The 15,738-nt window shown below is 20.5% G+C and overlaps 7 protein-coding genes across 7 annotated transcripts; 3 read left to right on the top strand and 4 right to left on the bottom strand.

Moving 5' to 3' along the window:
- Positions 1-71: 71 nt before the first annotated feature.
- Positions 72-3,813, bottom strand: DDB_G0275789 (hypothetical protein; the record flags this gene model as incomplete). Its single annotated transcript, XM_638363.1, has 3 exons — positions 72-3,348; positions 3,432-3,512; positions 3,611-3,813. The coding sequence occupies 3 exons, from the start codon at positions 3,811-3,813 to the stop codon at positions 72-74; spliced, it is 3,561 nt and encodes a 1,186-aa protein (XP_643455.1).
- A 519-nt stretch (positions 3,814-4,332) lies between these two features.
- On the bottom strand, positions 4,333-5,331 carry DDB_G0275559 (short-chain dehydrogenase/reductase family protein; the record flags this gene model as incomplete). Its single annotated transcript, XM_638362.1, has 2 exons — positions 4,333-4,903; positions 5,030-5,331. 2 exons carry the CDS (start codon positions 5,329-5,331, stop codon positions 4,333-4,335), a joined length of 873 nt encoding a protein of 290 aa, XP_643454.1.
- A 1,007-nt stretch (positions 5,332-6,338) lies between these two features.
- On the top strand, positions 6,339-7,077 carry DDB_G0275557 (hypothetical protein; the record flags this gene model as incomplete). Its single annotated transcript, XM_638361.1, has 2 exons — positions 6,339-6,453; positions 6,638-7,077. 2 exons carry the CDS (start codon positions 6,339-6,341, stop codon positions 7,075-7,077), a joined length of 555 nt encoding a protein of 184 aa, XP_643453.1.
- Positions 7,078-7,560: 483 nt separating this feature from the next.
- DDB_G0275791 (hypothetical protein) lies at positions 7,561-8,163 on the bottom strand (the record flags this gene model as incomplete). The annotated part of the gene is made up of 1 exon (XM_638360.2): positions 7,561-8,163. One exon carries the CDS (start codon positions 8,161-8,163, stop codon positions 7,561-7,563), a length of 603 nt encoding a protein of 200 aa, XP_643452.2.
- A 571-nt stretch (positions 8,164-8,734) lies between these two features.
- gnt1 (GlcNAc transferase) lies at positions 8,735-10,121 on the bottom strand (the record flags this gene model as incomplete). The annotated part of the gene is made up of 2 exons (XM_638359.1): positions 8,735-9,957; positions 10,073-10,121. The coding sequence occupies 2 exons, from the start codon at positions 10,119-10,121 to the stop codon at positions 8,735-8,737; spliced, it is 1,272 nt and encodes a 423-aa protein (XP_643451.1).
- Positions 10,122-10,500: 379 nt separating this feature from the next.
- Positions 10,501-12,300, top strand: DDB_G0275793 (hypothetical protein; the record flags this gene model as incomplete). The annotated part of the gene is made up of 3 exons (XM_638358.1): positions 10,501-10,986; positions 11,092-11,609; positions 11,712-12,300. 3 exons carry the CDS (start codon positions 10,501-10,503, stop codon positions 12,298-12,300), a joined length of 1,593 nt encoding a protein of 530 aa, XP_643450.1.
- A 1,085-nt stretch (positions 12,301-13,385) lies between these two features.
- Positions 13,386-15,644, top strand: DDB_G0275615 (hypothetical protein; the record flags this gene model as incomplete). Its single annotated transcript, XM_638357.1, has 2 exons — positions 13,386-14,442; positions 14,521-15,644. The coding sequence occupies 2 exons, from the start codon at positions 13,386-13,388 to the stop codon at positions 15,642-15,644; spliced, it is 2,181 nt and encodes a 726-aa protein (XP_643449.1).
- Positions 15,645-15,738: the final 94 nt, after the last annotated feature.

The raw sequence follows: 15,738 nt of genomic DNA, 5'->3' as shown, positions 1-15,738 counted from the left end.
TTTTTTGAATTTATTTTTGGGCTTTTTTTTAAAAAAAAAAAAATCAAAAACAATTGCTTTTAAGAATAAATTTAATTTTTTGTTTTTTGTTTATTCATTTTTAATTGTTTTAATTGTTTTTGAAGTTTACCATCAACAAACTTTTTTCTATAATAAAATAATAAAGCACCAGCAATAATTGCAGTACCAGCCACTGATATAACAACAGCAGTTGGTATAACCCAATTATTTTTGGAATCATCATCACCACAATTTGATTTAAAATCTGATGTAATAACTAAAGAAAAGTCTGGATCTATTAAACAATCTTTACAATGTGGTAAGTTGAGGGAAACAATAACTGATGACTGAGTATCATTTGTTATGGTTGTTGATAAAAATGTTGATCTACCATTTGAAACTAATTTATTTATGAATCTACCAACTAAAATTCTATTATCTTTTGAAATTTTAATATAATTAAAATTTAATTTTCCTTCTTGGTTATCATTAGTTTCAATCTCTGTTTGATTTTTATTACAATTACTACTATTTTCATTATCATCATCATTATTATCACCAATTAAAGATACAAGTTTTAATTGTAATGTATTTAAATTATTTTCATATGTATAGTTATTAATTGAAATTGTAAATTTGATTGAGCCTTTTTCCAAAGTAAATGTTGTATCTGCAAATATAAATTCTTTACCATTTGAATTTGTAATCTCTTCAATAATTGATGTGATTGTGCATGTTCCATTATCCTGAATACTTTGAACTAATTGATATCTTTGATTACTATTTGAATTAATTTCCCAATTATTTTGTAATGGATATTCTTTTACTATTTTTCCATTATAATCAATTTCTGAAATTGATTTAAAAAAAATGTTGAAATTTATATCTTTGTTTGTAATAACTGTACTACCTGTCGAAGGGTCAATTGTTGTATTGGTTGGATTACCATTACCATTACCTGAATGAATACTACAATCAAATCCACTATAACCATTATTGCAATTACATTCTCCATTACTTGAATTACAAATTCCATTTCTGGAACAGTTGGTTGGGCATAATTGAAGTTTATTTTCATATCTATATTCTTCATAAATTGTAATACCATTTTGAGATAGTGATAATGATTTTTTACTTGTACCTGGAGGTGCTATAAATGAAATTTCATCGGATGAATAGTTTGTAATATTACAATCTATACCATCGAGTTTAACTGATAATCCATCATGTACTTCACCAAACAATCCATAAATTATTGCTAATCCACCATCTGTTGTTGATGGTGATATTGATGAAATATATTGATATGGTATTGAACAATTCTCTCCTAGCCATTGTTTATCAAAGCAAGTACAATTACCAACTGTAAAATCACATCTACCACGAGAATAACAATCATTTGGTATACATTCAAATCCACTACAATCGCTTGATGCTCTTCCCATTTCACATACACATAGGCCAGTCATATTATTACAAAAACCAAATCCACTACAAATTTGCATATTTAGTCCAATTGGGCAGGTCAATACTTTAATCGAGCAATCCATACCTTGATAACCAAGATTACATGAACATGAACCAGTAGTATAGTCACAAATACCATTACTGGAGCATTCTTCTGAGTCAGTAGAAGGACAACCAATCATAGAGATATTACAATTAATTCCTGTATAACCTGTATTACAAGAACAGTAACCATTTAAAAAGTCACAGAAACCATTATTACAATAAAATCCACAATCTATACCACTACAATCACTATATACAAAGCCCAATTCACAAAGGCAATTTCCAGTAGTAAGATCACAAACACCATTTGTATCACTTGTACAATCATTTGGACATGTCTTATTATTAACCAAACCATCTTGTAAATTGGCAATAACTCTTCTTCTCAATGACCCGGTTCCAATGGCTACAGTAGTTTTACCTGAAATTGATTCAGGGGCACTACATTCAATTGAAAAGAAATCACCAGATTTTATTATACATGTGGATAGAGTAGATCCCAATGTTACATTTTGATTAATGTAGTTGATATAACTTGAAAAGAAGGTACCTTTAATTTTCAATCTAGACGATTCGAGGACTACAAAATTTGGATTTGGTTCTTTTTTGGGATTGGTTGCAAATGTGTATAAATTATTATTTGGAAGTATGAATAACACTGAAAAATAATCAACACCTACAAAACTACCAGAAGAAAGTGAACAGTGGTATTCACTACCAACTCTAATTGGAATAGTTTTTTGAAAACCAATTGAACCATTAACTAACCAATTACTTGTATCAAATCCAATATCGATACCTTGAACACTGATAGCTGTTTTATTTAATACTTTAACCAATGGACGAAAGGTGGTACATGCTATAAATTTATTTAGTTGTTGAGTTGTGAATTGATTACCAGCGAACCTATTATACATATCTGGTAAATATCCATCACTTGTACTTGTACTATTAAAATAACAGGAAAAACATGATGGAATTGAACCTGATAAAGAATTTAAACGGAAATTTACTTCAGTGTTACACCATGAAGGATCGATTGTACCTGTGAATCTATTTAAACTTAAATCATATGATAGCCCAGTTCCATCATATATTGGTAATACTGTTGAAACTGAAATAGTACTATTGATCATAACTCTATGTGAACTATCACCAAATGTTTTCAAAGATGGCAATGAGGTTATATTACCATTTGTAAACATAAATTCTACATTATTACCAACTATAATAGGAAGTTTACCATCAACATTAAATTGGAAACCATAAACATAAATATTAACCTTTTCATAATTCACATTTGGCCTTAAATCAATGATGGATGATTGCTTTTCAAATGAACCTTTCATAGATAATGATTTAATATTGAAATTTTCAGATGCATAGAATGGAGTAGTCTCTTGAGTTATCCAATGATTAATTTCAACAGTTGGTGCATAAATCTTTGAAAAATTATTGATTGAATCTTTTTCAAAACCTAATCCAAAACTCATTGTAATTGATTTTAAATTATCTTTGAAATATGAATAATCTGGATAATTATTTGCCCATATCAAAATTTGATTTAAATTGTTATTTCCATTACAAGAATTGACACCATCACTTATAAAATTTACATATCCACTTCCATATATTTTTAAATTTTTAACATTACATAAATATGAAGTTTTGATAATTGAGTTATTTAAATTTAAAGAAAATAATGTAAATTCTTCATAAGATGGTAAAGGTTGATTAATTTGTTGTGGTCCATTTGTTGCAGAATATGATACAATATTACATGACCCAAATTTATAAAAAATTAATCCTGGATCAATATCTAAATATTTTATATCTCTTTTTTTTTTTTTTTTTTTTTTGTTATTAAAATTATTTTTTACAAATTCCAAAATAATTAAAAAAAAATATTAAATAATTACAATTGTTTAAAGTAGGTCGCACAACTTAAATCTGATTGTGAAAATTTATTTGTTTTACCCCCTGAACCACTAATTTGTAATCTTTTTTAAAATTTAAATTTTGGGTTAATACTTTTTTTTTTCCAATTTTTTTTTTTTTTTTTATTTTTTTTTTATTAAATAAATTCTGTATATATTACTTTTCAACTCTACCATTGACATCACATGAAATTCCACTATATGTACAAAATGTATAATTACTACCTTCTTGTTTTAACCATCCAGTTGGGTTATATTTTTCTGCAATTGCAGACAAACAATTATACTCTCCTGGTTCAAGTGTTTGTGATTCAGTTAAATATATAAATAATAAAGAAATTAATATTAAAAATATTAATTTCATTTTTTTATTTTTTTTTATAATAATAATATTTTTTAATTTTGTAAAACAATTAAAATAAAATCAAATCAAATCAATATCAGGATTATTTTTTTATTTTTTTTTTTTTTTTATAAAATGTAAAAAATTTATTTAAAGATATTTTTTTGGAAATAAATATCAATAAAATGGAGATAAAATCACAAGATATTTTTTTTTTTATTTTAAATTTTTTATTTTATATTAATTTTTATAAAAAAAAACAAAAATAAAAATATTATAAACTTATTAAAGTTAAAATTAATTTTTATTAAAAAAAGTATTTAATTTTTTTATTTTATAATAAAATTAAATTATTAAAAAAAAAATATTCAATTTACATGGGAAAATTAATGTTAATGTTCTTTTGAATTTATTTTTATATAATATTTTTTTTTTTCTTCAAATGAAAAACATTTGCTAAATTTAAAATTTTAAAATTTAAAATAAAAACAGTTGTGTAAACGTTGGGGTTGGAAAAAATTAAAAAAATAAATTTTATTTTTAATATTCAATTTTTGGAGCATTTTCATAATCGGTTCCAATTGTAATTGGAAGATTCTTTTCCAATTCAGCAGTTTGAGCTGCGAACCAACCTCTCATGAATTGCATTGCATGAGTTCCTAAAAATATGTTTTTAGGTGGGTTTTCAGATTCAGAAATGTTAATTACGACTTCAGAGAATTTATCTGGATTACCACGTGCATTATTCACAATATCATCTAACCATACACAACGATCATCAGTTTTATATACATCGATTCTATTCTTTGGAAGACTCATACCAGTATCAACAAAACTTGATTTGAAACCGCTTGGTGATACTAATACAACTTTTACACCGAATTGAGCCATTTCTTGTTCTAAAGAAATTGTTAAACCAGTGACAGCAAATTTTGAAGAACAATAAGCACTTAATTCACCAAGTCCTAACCAACCAGCAACTGATGAAATATTGAAGATAAAACCTGATCTTTGTTCTCTCAAGATTGGATTAACATTACGAATTACATTTAAAAGACCAAAAAAGTTGACATCAAAGATTTTTCTCATTTCTTCATTTGAAATTTCTTCACTAAAATTTAAATTAAAAAATTAAATCGTAATTAATATTTTTTTTTTTTTTTTTTTATTCTAAACAAAAAAATAAAAATAAATAAAATAATTAATTATAAAATAAAATAATAAATTTGATAATTACACAGCACCAGCAATACCAAAACCGGCATTATTAACAACACAATCAATTCTTCCGAATTTTTCCATTGTCTGTTTAATACTTTCTTTTACACTTTCTTCATTTGTAACGTCAGCTTTAATTATAAAAACATTTTCTAATAATTCTGGATCAATTCTACTTTTTGTTTCTGCTGGATTACGAGTAATTGCAACAACTTTAGTATTTGGTTTCTTTGCTAATTGTGTAACTAAATTTAAACCTAAACCTGAGCTAGTACCAGTCACATACCAAATTCTATCTTCTGATTTAAAGATTGGTTCCATTTTATTTTATTATTTATATAAATTTAATTTATTCACTATCAGAAGAAAAAAAAAAAAATACTAAACTAAAAAAAAAAAAAAAAATTTGTTTTTTTTTTTTTTTTTTAGTCAACATTTTAAAATTAATTAGAAAATAATTAAAAAATAGAAAAAAATAATAATATCAATGATGATTTTTTTTTTTTTAACTTTTCTAAATTTGCAGTTTTTTTTTTTTTTTTTTTTTTTTTTTTTGTGAATAGTCATTGGTTGATTATTTAAATTAATTTTTTTAATTTTTTTAATTTTTATAATTTTTTTTTTTTACTAATCACGCGTTAAGATATTTTTTTTTTTCTTTTTTTCTTTTTTTTTATCTTCACTTTTAAAGAAATTAAATTAAAATAAGTAACTTTTTTTTTTTTTAATTTTTTTTCTTTTTTATTTTTTATTTTTTTTTTTTTTGTGATTATTTTTAACTTTCAGAATTAATTTTTTTTTTTTTTAATTAATTAATAAAATTTGTTTGTTTTTTACTCTCACTTTAAAACTTTGATACTTGAATTAAATTATTGTGCTAATTAATTAAGTATAATTTTTTTTTTTTTTTTTTTTTTTTTTTTTTTGTTATATATATTATAATTGTAATTCAAATTAATATATTTTTATTTTTAATATTTTTTATTTTATTTTAGTATTTTTTACTTTATTTTATTTTATTTTATTTTATTTTATTTTATTTTATTTTATTTTATTTTATTTAATTTTTTTTTTTTTTTTAAACGAAAACATGTACTTATTTTAGCTTAAATTTCAAAAAAAAATCAAAATCAAACAAATTTTTTTTATTTTTATTTTTTTATTTTTGTTTTTTTTTTTTTTCAGATAAACAATGAACTTTTATTCTCTTATTTAATTTTTTTTTTTTTTTTTTTTTTTTTTGTTTTAAAAAAAAAATAAAAAAGAAAAGAAAAGAAAAATAAAAAAATTAAAAAATAAAAAAATAAATAAACAAATAAATATTTAAAATGAAAATTACAATTAGATCCTTATTAGGCCATTCATTTGAATTGGAAGTAAATCCATCAGATACTACTGAAGATATCAAAAGAAAAATTGAAAAGCATACAGATACTCCATTTGGTAAGAATTTCAAAAAAAAAAAAAAAATAAAATAAAATAAAAAATAAAAAATTCAACCAAATAATAATAAAAAATAAAAAAAATTATGATTTAATTGATTGTTTATAATATAAATTAAAATTTATTTAATTAAATTAAAATAAAATATTTAAATTTATAATTCTTTAATTTCTTAAATATACAGATCAACAACGTTTACTATTATCAAATAAAAAAAGAATGGAAGAAGGTTCAACAATTGAAGATAGTGGAATTATTGATGGTGACCACTTAGTTTTATTCATTAGACTACCTAATCGTCGTTCTCTAACTATTGATCATAGATCAGATTCATATACTGAGTTCATAACAGCAATTGAAAAAGAATCTAAATGTCAAACAACAATAATTTCAACCACCACCACAACTACAGAAAATGAAATCAATAATAATAATAACAATAATAATAATAATAATAATAATAATAATAATAATAATAATAATAATAATAATAATAATAATAATAATAATAATAATAATAATAAAAATGAATTAAGTAATAGTAATAGTAATAGTCATCATGTAAAAAAGAAAAGAAAAAATATAAAAAAAGAACATAAATCAAAAGACTGTACAATTCAATAAAATAAATAGTTTGGATTTATTAAAAATTTAAATAAGAAATTATAATTTACTTGGGATGGGGTGACAGTTGGGGGGAGAGGGGTATGATGATTATTTCTTTCCACCAATAATTATACCAATTAACATTGCAAATCCAAATAAATAATATAATTTGAATGTTTTAAGGTTTAATTTTTGATAGTTTCCATTTTTTAAGAAACCCTTACAAAAGATGAATAAAAATGGTAAGATTAATAATGGAACTAAAAATAACCAAATATTACCAAACTTTCCTGATAACCAAAATAAATAATAATAAGTTCTTTTTTTTTTAATTATTTTCAAAAGTTAGTTTTTCTAAACATTTTTTTTTTTTTTTTTTTTTTTTTATTATTTTATTTTAAATTTATACATACACAAAAAAACAAAAAACGTAATAATATTTTGAAATAAATTCACCAAATAGAATTGTTATGGTAATGATTCCACTTTCTTTATCAAGTTTTAAATCTCTAAGACAATTTGCAAATGCCAATGATGATATGAGAAATGGAATAATAAGGAATAACAAGGTATTGGATCATTACTATCAAAGAATGAGAATACGCCACTGTTTATATATGTTATTAATAAGGTGAAGACATATGATGTTAATCTTATTGAAAATTGACCAATTACAATATACTTTAATGGGGTGTACAATAAATTTACAATTATTAATAAAGTATTTATTAAAACTATTGTTCCGAATCTTTCAGATTGCAATTCTATAAATTTTAAATAAAAATATAATACTCCAATTGAAATATAATTGATAATTACTGATAGAGCCATTGCAATTTTTAATTCACCTAATGACATAACACCAAATAATGTTTTATCATCAGATTTACTATTATCAACACCAGTAATATAATCTAAATATGTATTCCATTGTGATCCAAGATAATATAAAACATAAAATGTAAAAATTGAATAAAATGTTAATCCGAAATTAAGCTGATCTTGAACATATAATGCTGGTGTTAAAAATACAATTGAAATACTTGGAAATAAATATGATCCAGGTCTAATTGAATTAAAATAAATATTTAATAATTTATTCATTTTTTTCTTTTAATAAATAAATAAATATATAATTAATGTTTTTAATTTAAATGATTAACTAAAAATTAAATTAAGTTTTTATTCAAAAAAAGAAAATTTAAATTAAAAAAAAAAAAAATAATAATAAAAGAAATTTAAATTAAAAAAAAAAAAAAAGTTTGATTTTAAAAAAAAAAAAAAAAAAGGAACAGATAAATTTATGAAATCTTTTTTTTTTTTTTATTATTTTTGATAAATAAATTAGAGGTTTTTGGTAATAACACTGATTAAAAAAAAATAAACAAAAAAAAAAAAAAAAAACTAAAAATAAACAACACACAAACCGTTTTTTTTTTTTTGTTTTTTTTTTTTTTTAAAAATCTTTTATGACTTTTTAAATCTCTTAGTACTTTTTTTTTGTAGAATTGGCCAGAATTATTATTATAAAAAAAAAATCTAAAATAAATTAAAATAATAAAAAAAAAGAAATACAAATAATAATAATTTTTTTAAAATAATAATATATTTATTTATTTATTCAAATTGTTTTTTATCTATTATCTTAATATAATTTATATTTATTAAACACAATTTAAATACCGATTTGGGATTTAATTACATACTCCATAATTTCATTCATAAAAAATGTTTCTCTTTCTTCATAATAACCCCCAAATTTACCTTTATTATTAATCGTTTTATTTTTAAAATCTACACCACAATAATTTGAATAATCATCTAAACTTTTAATTTTACCAAGGTTATATTTAAGTTCTATTTTAATTCCATCATCATTATTATTATTATTATTATTATTATTATTAGTACTACTACTATTATTATTATTATTATTATTATTATTATTATTATTACTACTACTACTACTACTACTACTATTATTATTATTATTATTATTATTATTATTATTATTATTATTATTATTATTATTATTATTATTATTATTATTATTATTATTATTATTATTATTATCATCATTATCATTAATATTATTATTATTTTGATTAAATAAAATTAATAACCTTTTTTTTGAATTTTCTTCCAATTTTTGAATCTCTAAAGAATTATTTTCTCTAAATGTTGAACGATAATCTCTATTCCAAAGATGAAAAATTAAAGTTTTAGTTGGACTATAAAAATTATAACCATGAGTGAATAAACGTGCAGACATTGATATCTCTTCACCAAAGAAAAGATATTGTAAATTTGGATCATATGGTACACTATTAATTATATCTGAACGTGAAAAACTAAAACCTGAAACCCAAAATAATGATGAACATGGTTCAATTAACTTTTTTGATACAATTTTACCGCCTAATCTTAAGAAACCATCATTCTCTCCAAATCCACTTGCCACTAATAATATTGGAAATCTATGAGTTGGTATTAAATTTGGTAATTTATATCCCATTGGATAACATGTTAAAATTGCTTTTTCATCAATAACCATACCACCATTATCATCATTTGGTTTTTTACATTGTAATAATTGATTTATCATTTCTATATCCCAATCTTTTACAAATCTCATATGACTATCAATTTGAAGATAATATTTTTCACCTTTGAATAATTGTTGTTGAACTAATGCTCTTGCATAGCATGGTCCTTTGGCCTCTGTATGATTCATTCTAATAATTCTTATTTGATTTTTACCATATTCTTCTTCAAAGTTAAATTGAAAACATTTATTATCACTATCATCATTCATTGAATATTGTAAACATACTCCAATGAATATATTTTCTTTATATTTTGCTAATTCAATTAAATTCTTGATAGTCCATTGACATTCTAAAATTTTATAAATTAAAAAAAAAAGTTGTTAAATTTTATAAATTTTTTTTTTTTTTTTTTTTTACTTAACAATTATTGTTATAAAATAAGAATAAAAATAAAAAATATATACCACTATCCCTATAACTTATAATAGAAACAAAAATAGAATTTTCATTCATTATGAAAGAAAAAAAAAAAAATTATTATTATTATCTAAAATAATTTATTTTTTTAAAAAAAAAAAAAAAAAAAAAAAAAACGACATAAATATCTTTTTAATTTAAAGAAAAAAAAAATAAAAAATAAAAATAAAAATAAAGTGCTTGGGTGTTTTAAATTTTTATAGACACCAGTTTGTCACAAAAATAAAAAAATAGTAAAAAAAAAAAAAAAACAGAACTCTTTATTTAAAATAATAAAAAAATCTTATAATAAAGGGAATTAATTAGTTCCCCGTTTTTTTTTTTTTTTTTTTTAATTTTTTACATTTAAAATATCTTTTTTTTTTTTTTTTTCATTTTTTTTTGACCACCCTATGCACTATCACACATATAAATTATGAGTAATAATAATAATAATAGTAATAATAATGAAAGTGATATAATAACTAGTAACAATAATAATAATAATAATAACAATAATGTAGAATATGAATATAATAATAATGTGAACCATTATGAAAATAATAATATAATTGAAAATGAAGAATTGTACATAATAACAGACGATATAAATAACAATAAATATATACGGAATAATAATAATAATAATAATAATAATAACAATAATAATAGTAATAATAATAGTAATAACAAAGATAATAATAGAATTAATAAAGGAAGTAGTAGTAGTATAAGTAGTAATGAAATCACCGATATTACACCAATCATTAAATCAATAAATGGTGATAATGAAGATGATGAATTACCTTTATCAATTTCACAAAAAGAATCAAATACTAAAAAAGTTAGAAGGCATGTTATTGGTAGTTTATTAGTATTATCAGTTGTATCTTTATGGGTAGCTTCAAGTATTATTACTCAAGTATGTTATATTTTTTTTTTTTTTTTAAATTTAAATTATAATTATTTACCAACAATACTAATATTTACCTTTCTAAATAAATAAATAATAAATATATATATATAGATTATTTTTACAAGTGAATCATATGATAAACCATTCTTTCTTACATATTTTGGAACATCAATATTTTCATTTTATTTAGGAGGTTATTTTATAAAGTGGAAAAAATGGACATCAATTCCATTTAATACTAAACAAGATAATGATTACGATTATGAAAATAATTTAAATAAAAATGAATCAACAACACCAATAATAATTAAAGATAAAAATTTAGAAACAGGTTTATCAAAAACTATATCAACATCAACAACAACAACAACAACAACAACAACAACAACAACAACAACAACAGCAACAACAAATTATAAATTTACACTAAAACAAATTTTAAGAATAAGTCTTTTATTGGCACCATTTTGGTTCTTTGCAAATTATACATATAATCTATCATTAGATAAAACTTCTGTCTCTACAAATACAATCCTTTCAACACTTTCTGGTATATTTTCTTTGTTTTTAAGTGTTATTTTCAAAGTTGATAAATTTACAATTGAAAAATTATTTGCAACTTTATTAACGTAATTATTGGAATAAACTAAAATTAAAAAAAAAAAAAAAAAAAAAAAAAGTACTTATAATAATAATAATAATAATTTTTTAAAATTCTTTATTATTATTAGATTAAGTGGTGTTATTTTAGTTAGTTATTCAGATTTTGATAAAAATTCAAATGGTTCGGATACTGTAGTTGGTGATATTTTAGCAATAGTTGGTGCATTTTTATATGGATTATATTCAGTTTTAGTAAAGAAATTAATTGGATCAGAAGAGAATTTACCAATGCCAATGATGTTTGGATATTTAGGTTTATTTAATTTAATCTTTTTATGGCCAATATTTTTCATTTTAAATCTTACAAGTTGGGAAGTATTTGAATTACCATCATCAAGAGTATTGGTATACTTAATATTTAATGGAATTTTCGGTAGTTTCATTTCCGACCTATTGGATTCCTATTCAGTTGTAATGACAAGTCCTGTAATTAATTCAATTGGCTTATCTTTATCAATTCCATTCGCAATGATTTCAGATTTCGTTAGAACCGGTAAAAAATTCACATTGATGTATTTATTTGGTAGTTGTTTAGTGGTTTTAGGTTTTTTACTCATAAATTTAGCTTCATCAATTTTTGAAAAAAATTTAAAATTTATAGAAGCTAAATTGTTTTCGAGGGTTAAGAATTTATTAAACATAAAGAAAAATGATTAAAAAAAATAATAAAAAAAATAATAAAAGTGTTTAAAAAAAAAAAAAATTAAAATTATATTAATTATAAAGAAATGATAAAAAAAAAAAAAAAAAATTAAAATTATATTAATTATAATCATGTTGTAAAAATAAATAAATAAATAAAAAATTATAAAAAAAAAAAAAAAAAAAAATTTCACAGTTCCCGCAATTCCCTGCAATTTATATACCACTTAAAATTTCCAAGTTAACAACAATTTAATTTTTTAAGAAAATGAAAATTTATATGAGTCATTCAACAAAAGAAAAAAAAAAAACAAAAAAAAGAAAAAAAAACCTATATTTAGAATAATCCATTATTATAATAAAATGAAATTTCGAAATAACAAAAAACATTTAAAAAATAACTAAAAAAAAAAAAGTAAATAATAATAAATAAATAAATAAAACCATCAAAAAATTAAAAAAAGAATTTAAGGTCGGAAATCAGTGAAAATAAAAAAAAAAAAAATAAAAATAAGAAAAATAAAAAAAATTTATTTTTTTAAAAAACCATAAACTTAACCAAACTTTATTAATTTTAAAATTTTTTATTAAAAAAAAAATTTAACAAAAAATTAAAATCAAAATTTTATTAAATTTTTTTTTTTTTTTTGTCAAAGTTTTTTTCGTAATTTGAAAATTAAAAAAAAAAAAAAATTCAGAAGATTTATAAATATGGGTTACCCCAAAAAAAAAAAAAAAATACAAAAAAAAATGGTTTTTTTGCTCAAAAATCTTTTTTTTTTTTTTTAAAAAACAGTCCTCACTTTGAAGGTGAAAAAAAAGGTGATGAAATTTTTATTTTTTTTTTTTATTATGGATTAAAAAAGTTGGTAAAAAGATATTGTTTTTCACAAACCAATTTTTTTCTTTTTTTTTTTTTTCTTTTTTTTTTAAGACCTTCAATTGACAAAGAAAGAATTAAAAATAGGATATTAATTTATATCTTTATTTTTAAATAGACAAAATATAATAAAAAAAAAAGTTTTTAAATGTGCGGTCCATTCTGATTTTTTTATTATTTTTCATTTTTTTTTTTTTTTTTTTTTTTTTTTTTATGCAATATGTCAAATAAAACCAGAGAAAATAATAATAGTTCTCAATCTACCACACATAGTTTTCAACAAATAAATCAACAAACTCAGAACCCTTTTCCAGAAAATGAGCCAAATAACTCAATTAATACTCAACCTTCATTATCAAATTCAACAGAAATAGGACTATTAAGAAGAAATAATTCAAACATTTCCGATTATTATAAAAACCATCAATTTTCTCCAGATTTATTTTTTCATCAAAATAATTCAAATATTAATAATAACAATAACAGTGTTGGAAATTTTAATTTAAATAACTATAAATTAAATAATATTAATAATTTTAATAATAATAATAATAATAATAATAATAATAATAATAATAATAATAATAATAATAATAATAATAATAATAATAATATTAGTAATAATAATAATAATAATAATAGTAATAACAATAATAATAATAATAGTAGTAATAACAATAATAATAATAATAATAATATTAGTAATAATAATAATAATTATATAAATAATATTAGTAATAATAATATTAATAATAGTAATAATATTAATAATAATAGCAATAATAACATTAATATTAATAACAATAATAATATTAATAATAATAATAACAATATTAGTGATAGTAATAATAGCCACAACAATTATAATAAAAATAATAACAACAATACCTATATCAATAATAATAATAATAATAATAATAATAATAATAATAATAATAATAATAATAATAATAATAATAATAATAATAATAATAATAATGATAAAAATAATACACCTGGAAACAGTAAAACTCAAAATAGATCAAATATCTTAGGAACTCTTATTTCTCAAGTTTCAAAGTATTCATATATTTTATGTGATGAATCATGTTTCATTTGCTTAAGGGGAACTCCTTTTTGCTTAGTGCCAAAATCACCGTCTTGGTCCGCAATTTTGTGGGTTGTTTTATACACGCTACATCATTTAAATCCAAAAAAAGAATTTTTGAATTTAAAGGAAGGAGTATATCCCTTAATAGTAAGACACTGGACAAAGATTTGTGGAAATAGACCTGTTGGTATGTTAAACTAGAATATAATTTTTTAGTCAAATCCTTAATTAATTTTATTTTTTTTATTTTTTTTTTTTTTTTTAGAAAGTTTAAATTGGAAAAAACAGATCCAAGATTCATTATCACATTCAAAAAAATTATTTGAATCTGGTGTTGATGAATTGGGAATAAACGGTTATTGGAGACTAAAAAAAAACTTAGATCCTTGGAAAGAAGAAAGATCAATGCACTCTGTTAACCAAGTTGAAATTGGCCCACTAATTATAAATCGAGTTCTTCAAAGTGATCCTTCCCCAAACCCAGAAATCCCTTCTTCGAACAGAAACGATAATTTTGTAAATAATAGTGATAATAATATTAATAATCAAAATAATAATTATAAAAATAATGAAAATAATGATGGTAATAATAATAATAACAATAATAACAATAATAATAGTATGAATAATTATAATAGTGGTAATAATCATAGTAATAGTAATAGTAATAGTAATAGTAATAGTAATAGTAATAGTAATAGTAATAGTAGTAATTATAATAACTATAATTATAATAATTATAATAGTTTTAATCATCAACCAAACATTTATCAAAATGAGACAAACATAAACCAATTTATACAAATTATTAAAGATTTTGAAAATAATGTTTCATATTTTTCCAACATATCAAATATAAATTTAAATGATTCACTTAACTTCAACCACAATGATATCCTTTATGTATATAAATCAGCTCAATTAATAAATGACGAGTTTGGGAAGATATACTCAATATTTAATAACTATAAACAAAGCAATAAACTTCAACTACCAATGAATCATATAGATGAACAAAACTTTTACAATACTCAAGGATATTTATACTCCCAACAAAATCAAAACCAACCTTATTATCAAATTCAAAATAATCAATATAATCAAAATATTCAACACCAACACCAACACCAACAAAGCCAACAACACCAACAACATCAACAACAACATTTACAACAACAACAACAACAACAACAACAACAACAACAACAACAACAACAACAACAACAACAACAACAACAACAACAACAACAACAACAACAACAACAACAACAACAACAACAACAACAACAACAACATCAATATGAGCAACAAAATCAACAAAGTATTTATAATTCAAATAAAAAGATTCGAAAAAGCTTTGATTTTCCTCAAATAAACGAAGAAAGGTAAAAAATAAAAATAAAAAAAAAAATTATAATAATTGTAATAAAAAAAATTATAATCATTATAATAAAAAAAAAAAAAGTTAGATAATAAAAAATAA

The sequence above is a fragment of the Dictyostelium discoideum genome (assembly GCF_000004695.1).
Source record: "Dictyostelium discoideum AX4 chromosome 2 chromosome, whole genome shotgun sequence".
In the NCBI taxonomy this organism is placed as follows: Eukaryota; Evosea; class Eumycetozoa; order Dictyosteliales; family Dictyosteliaceae; genus Dictyostelium; species Dictyostelium discoideum.
Note: the sequence above shows the minus strand (reverse complement) of the source record. Positions and strands in the feature narration are given on the sequence as shown.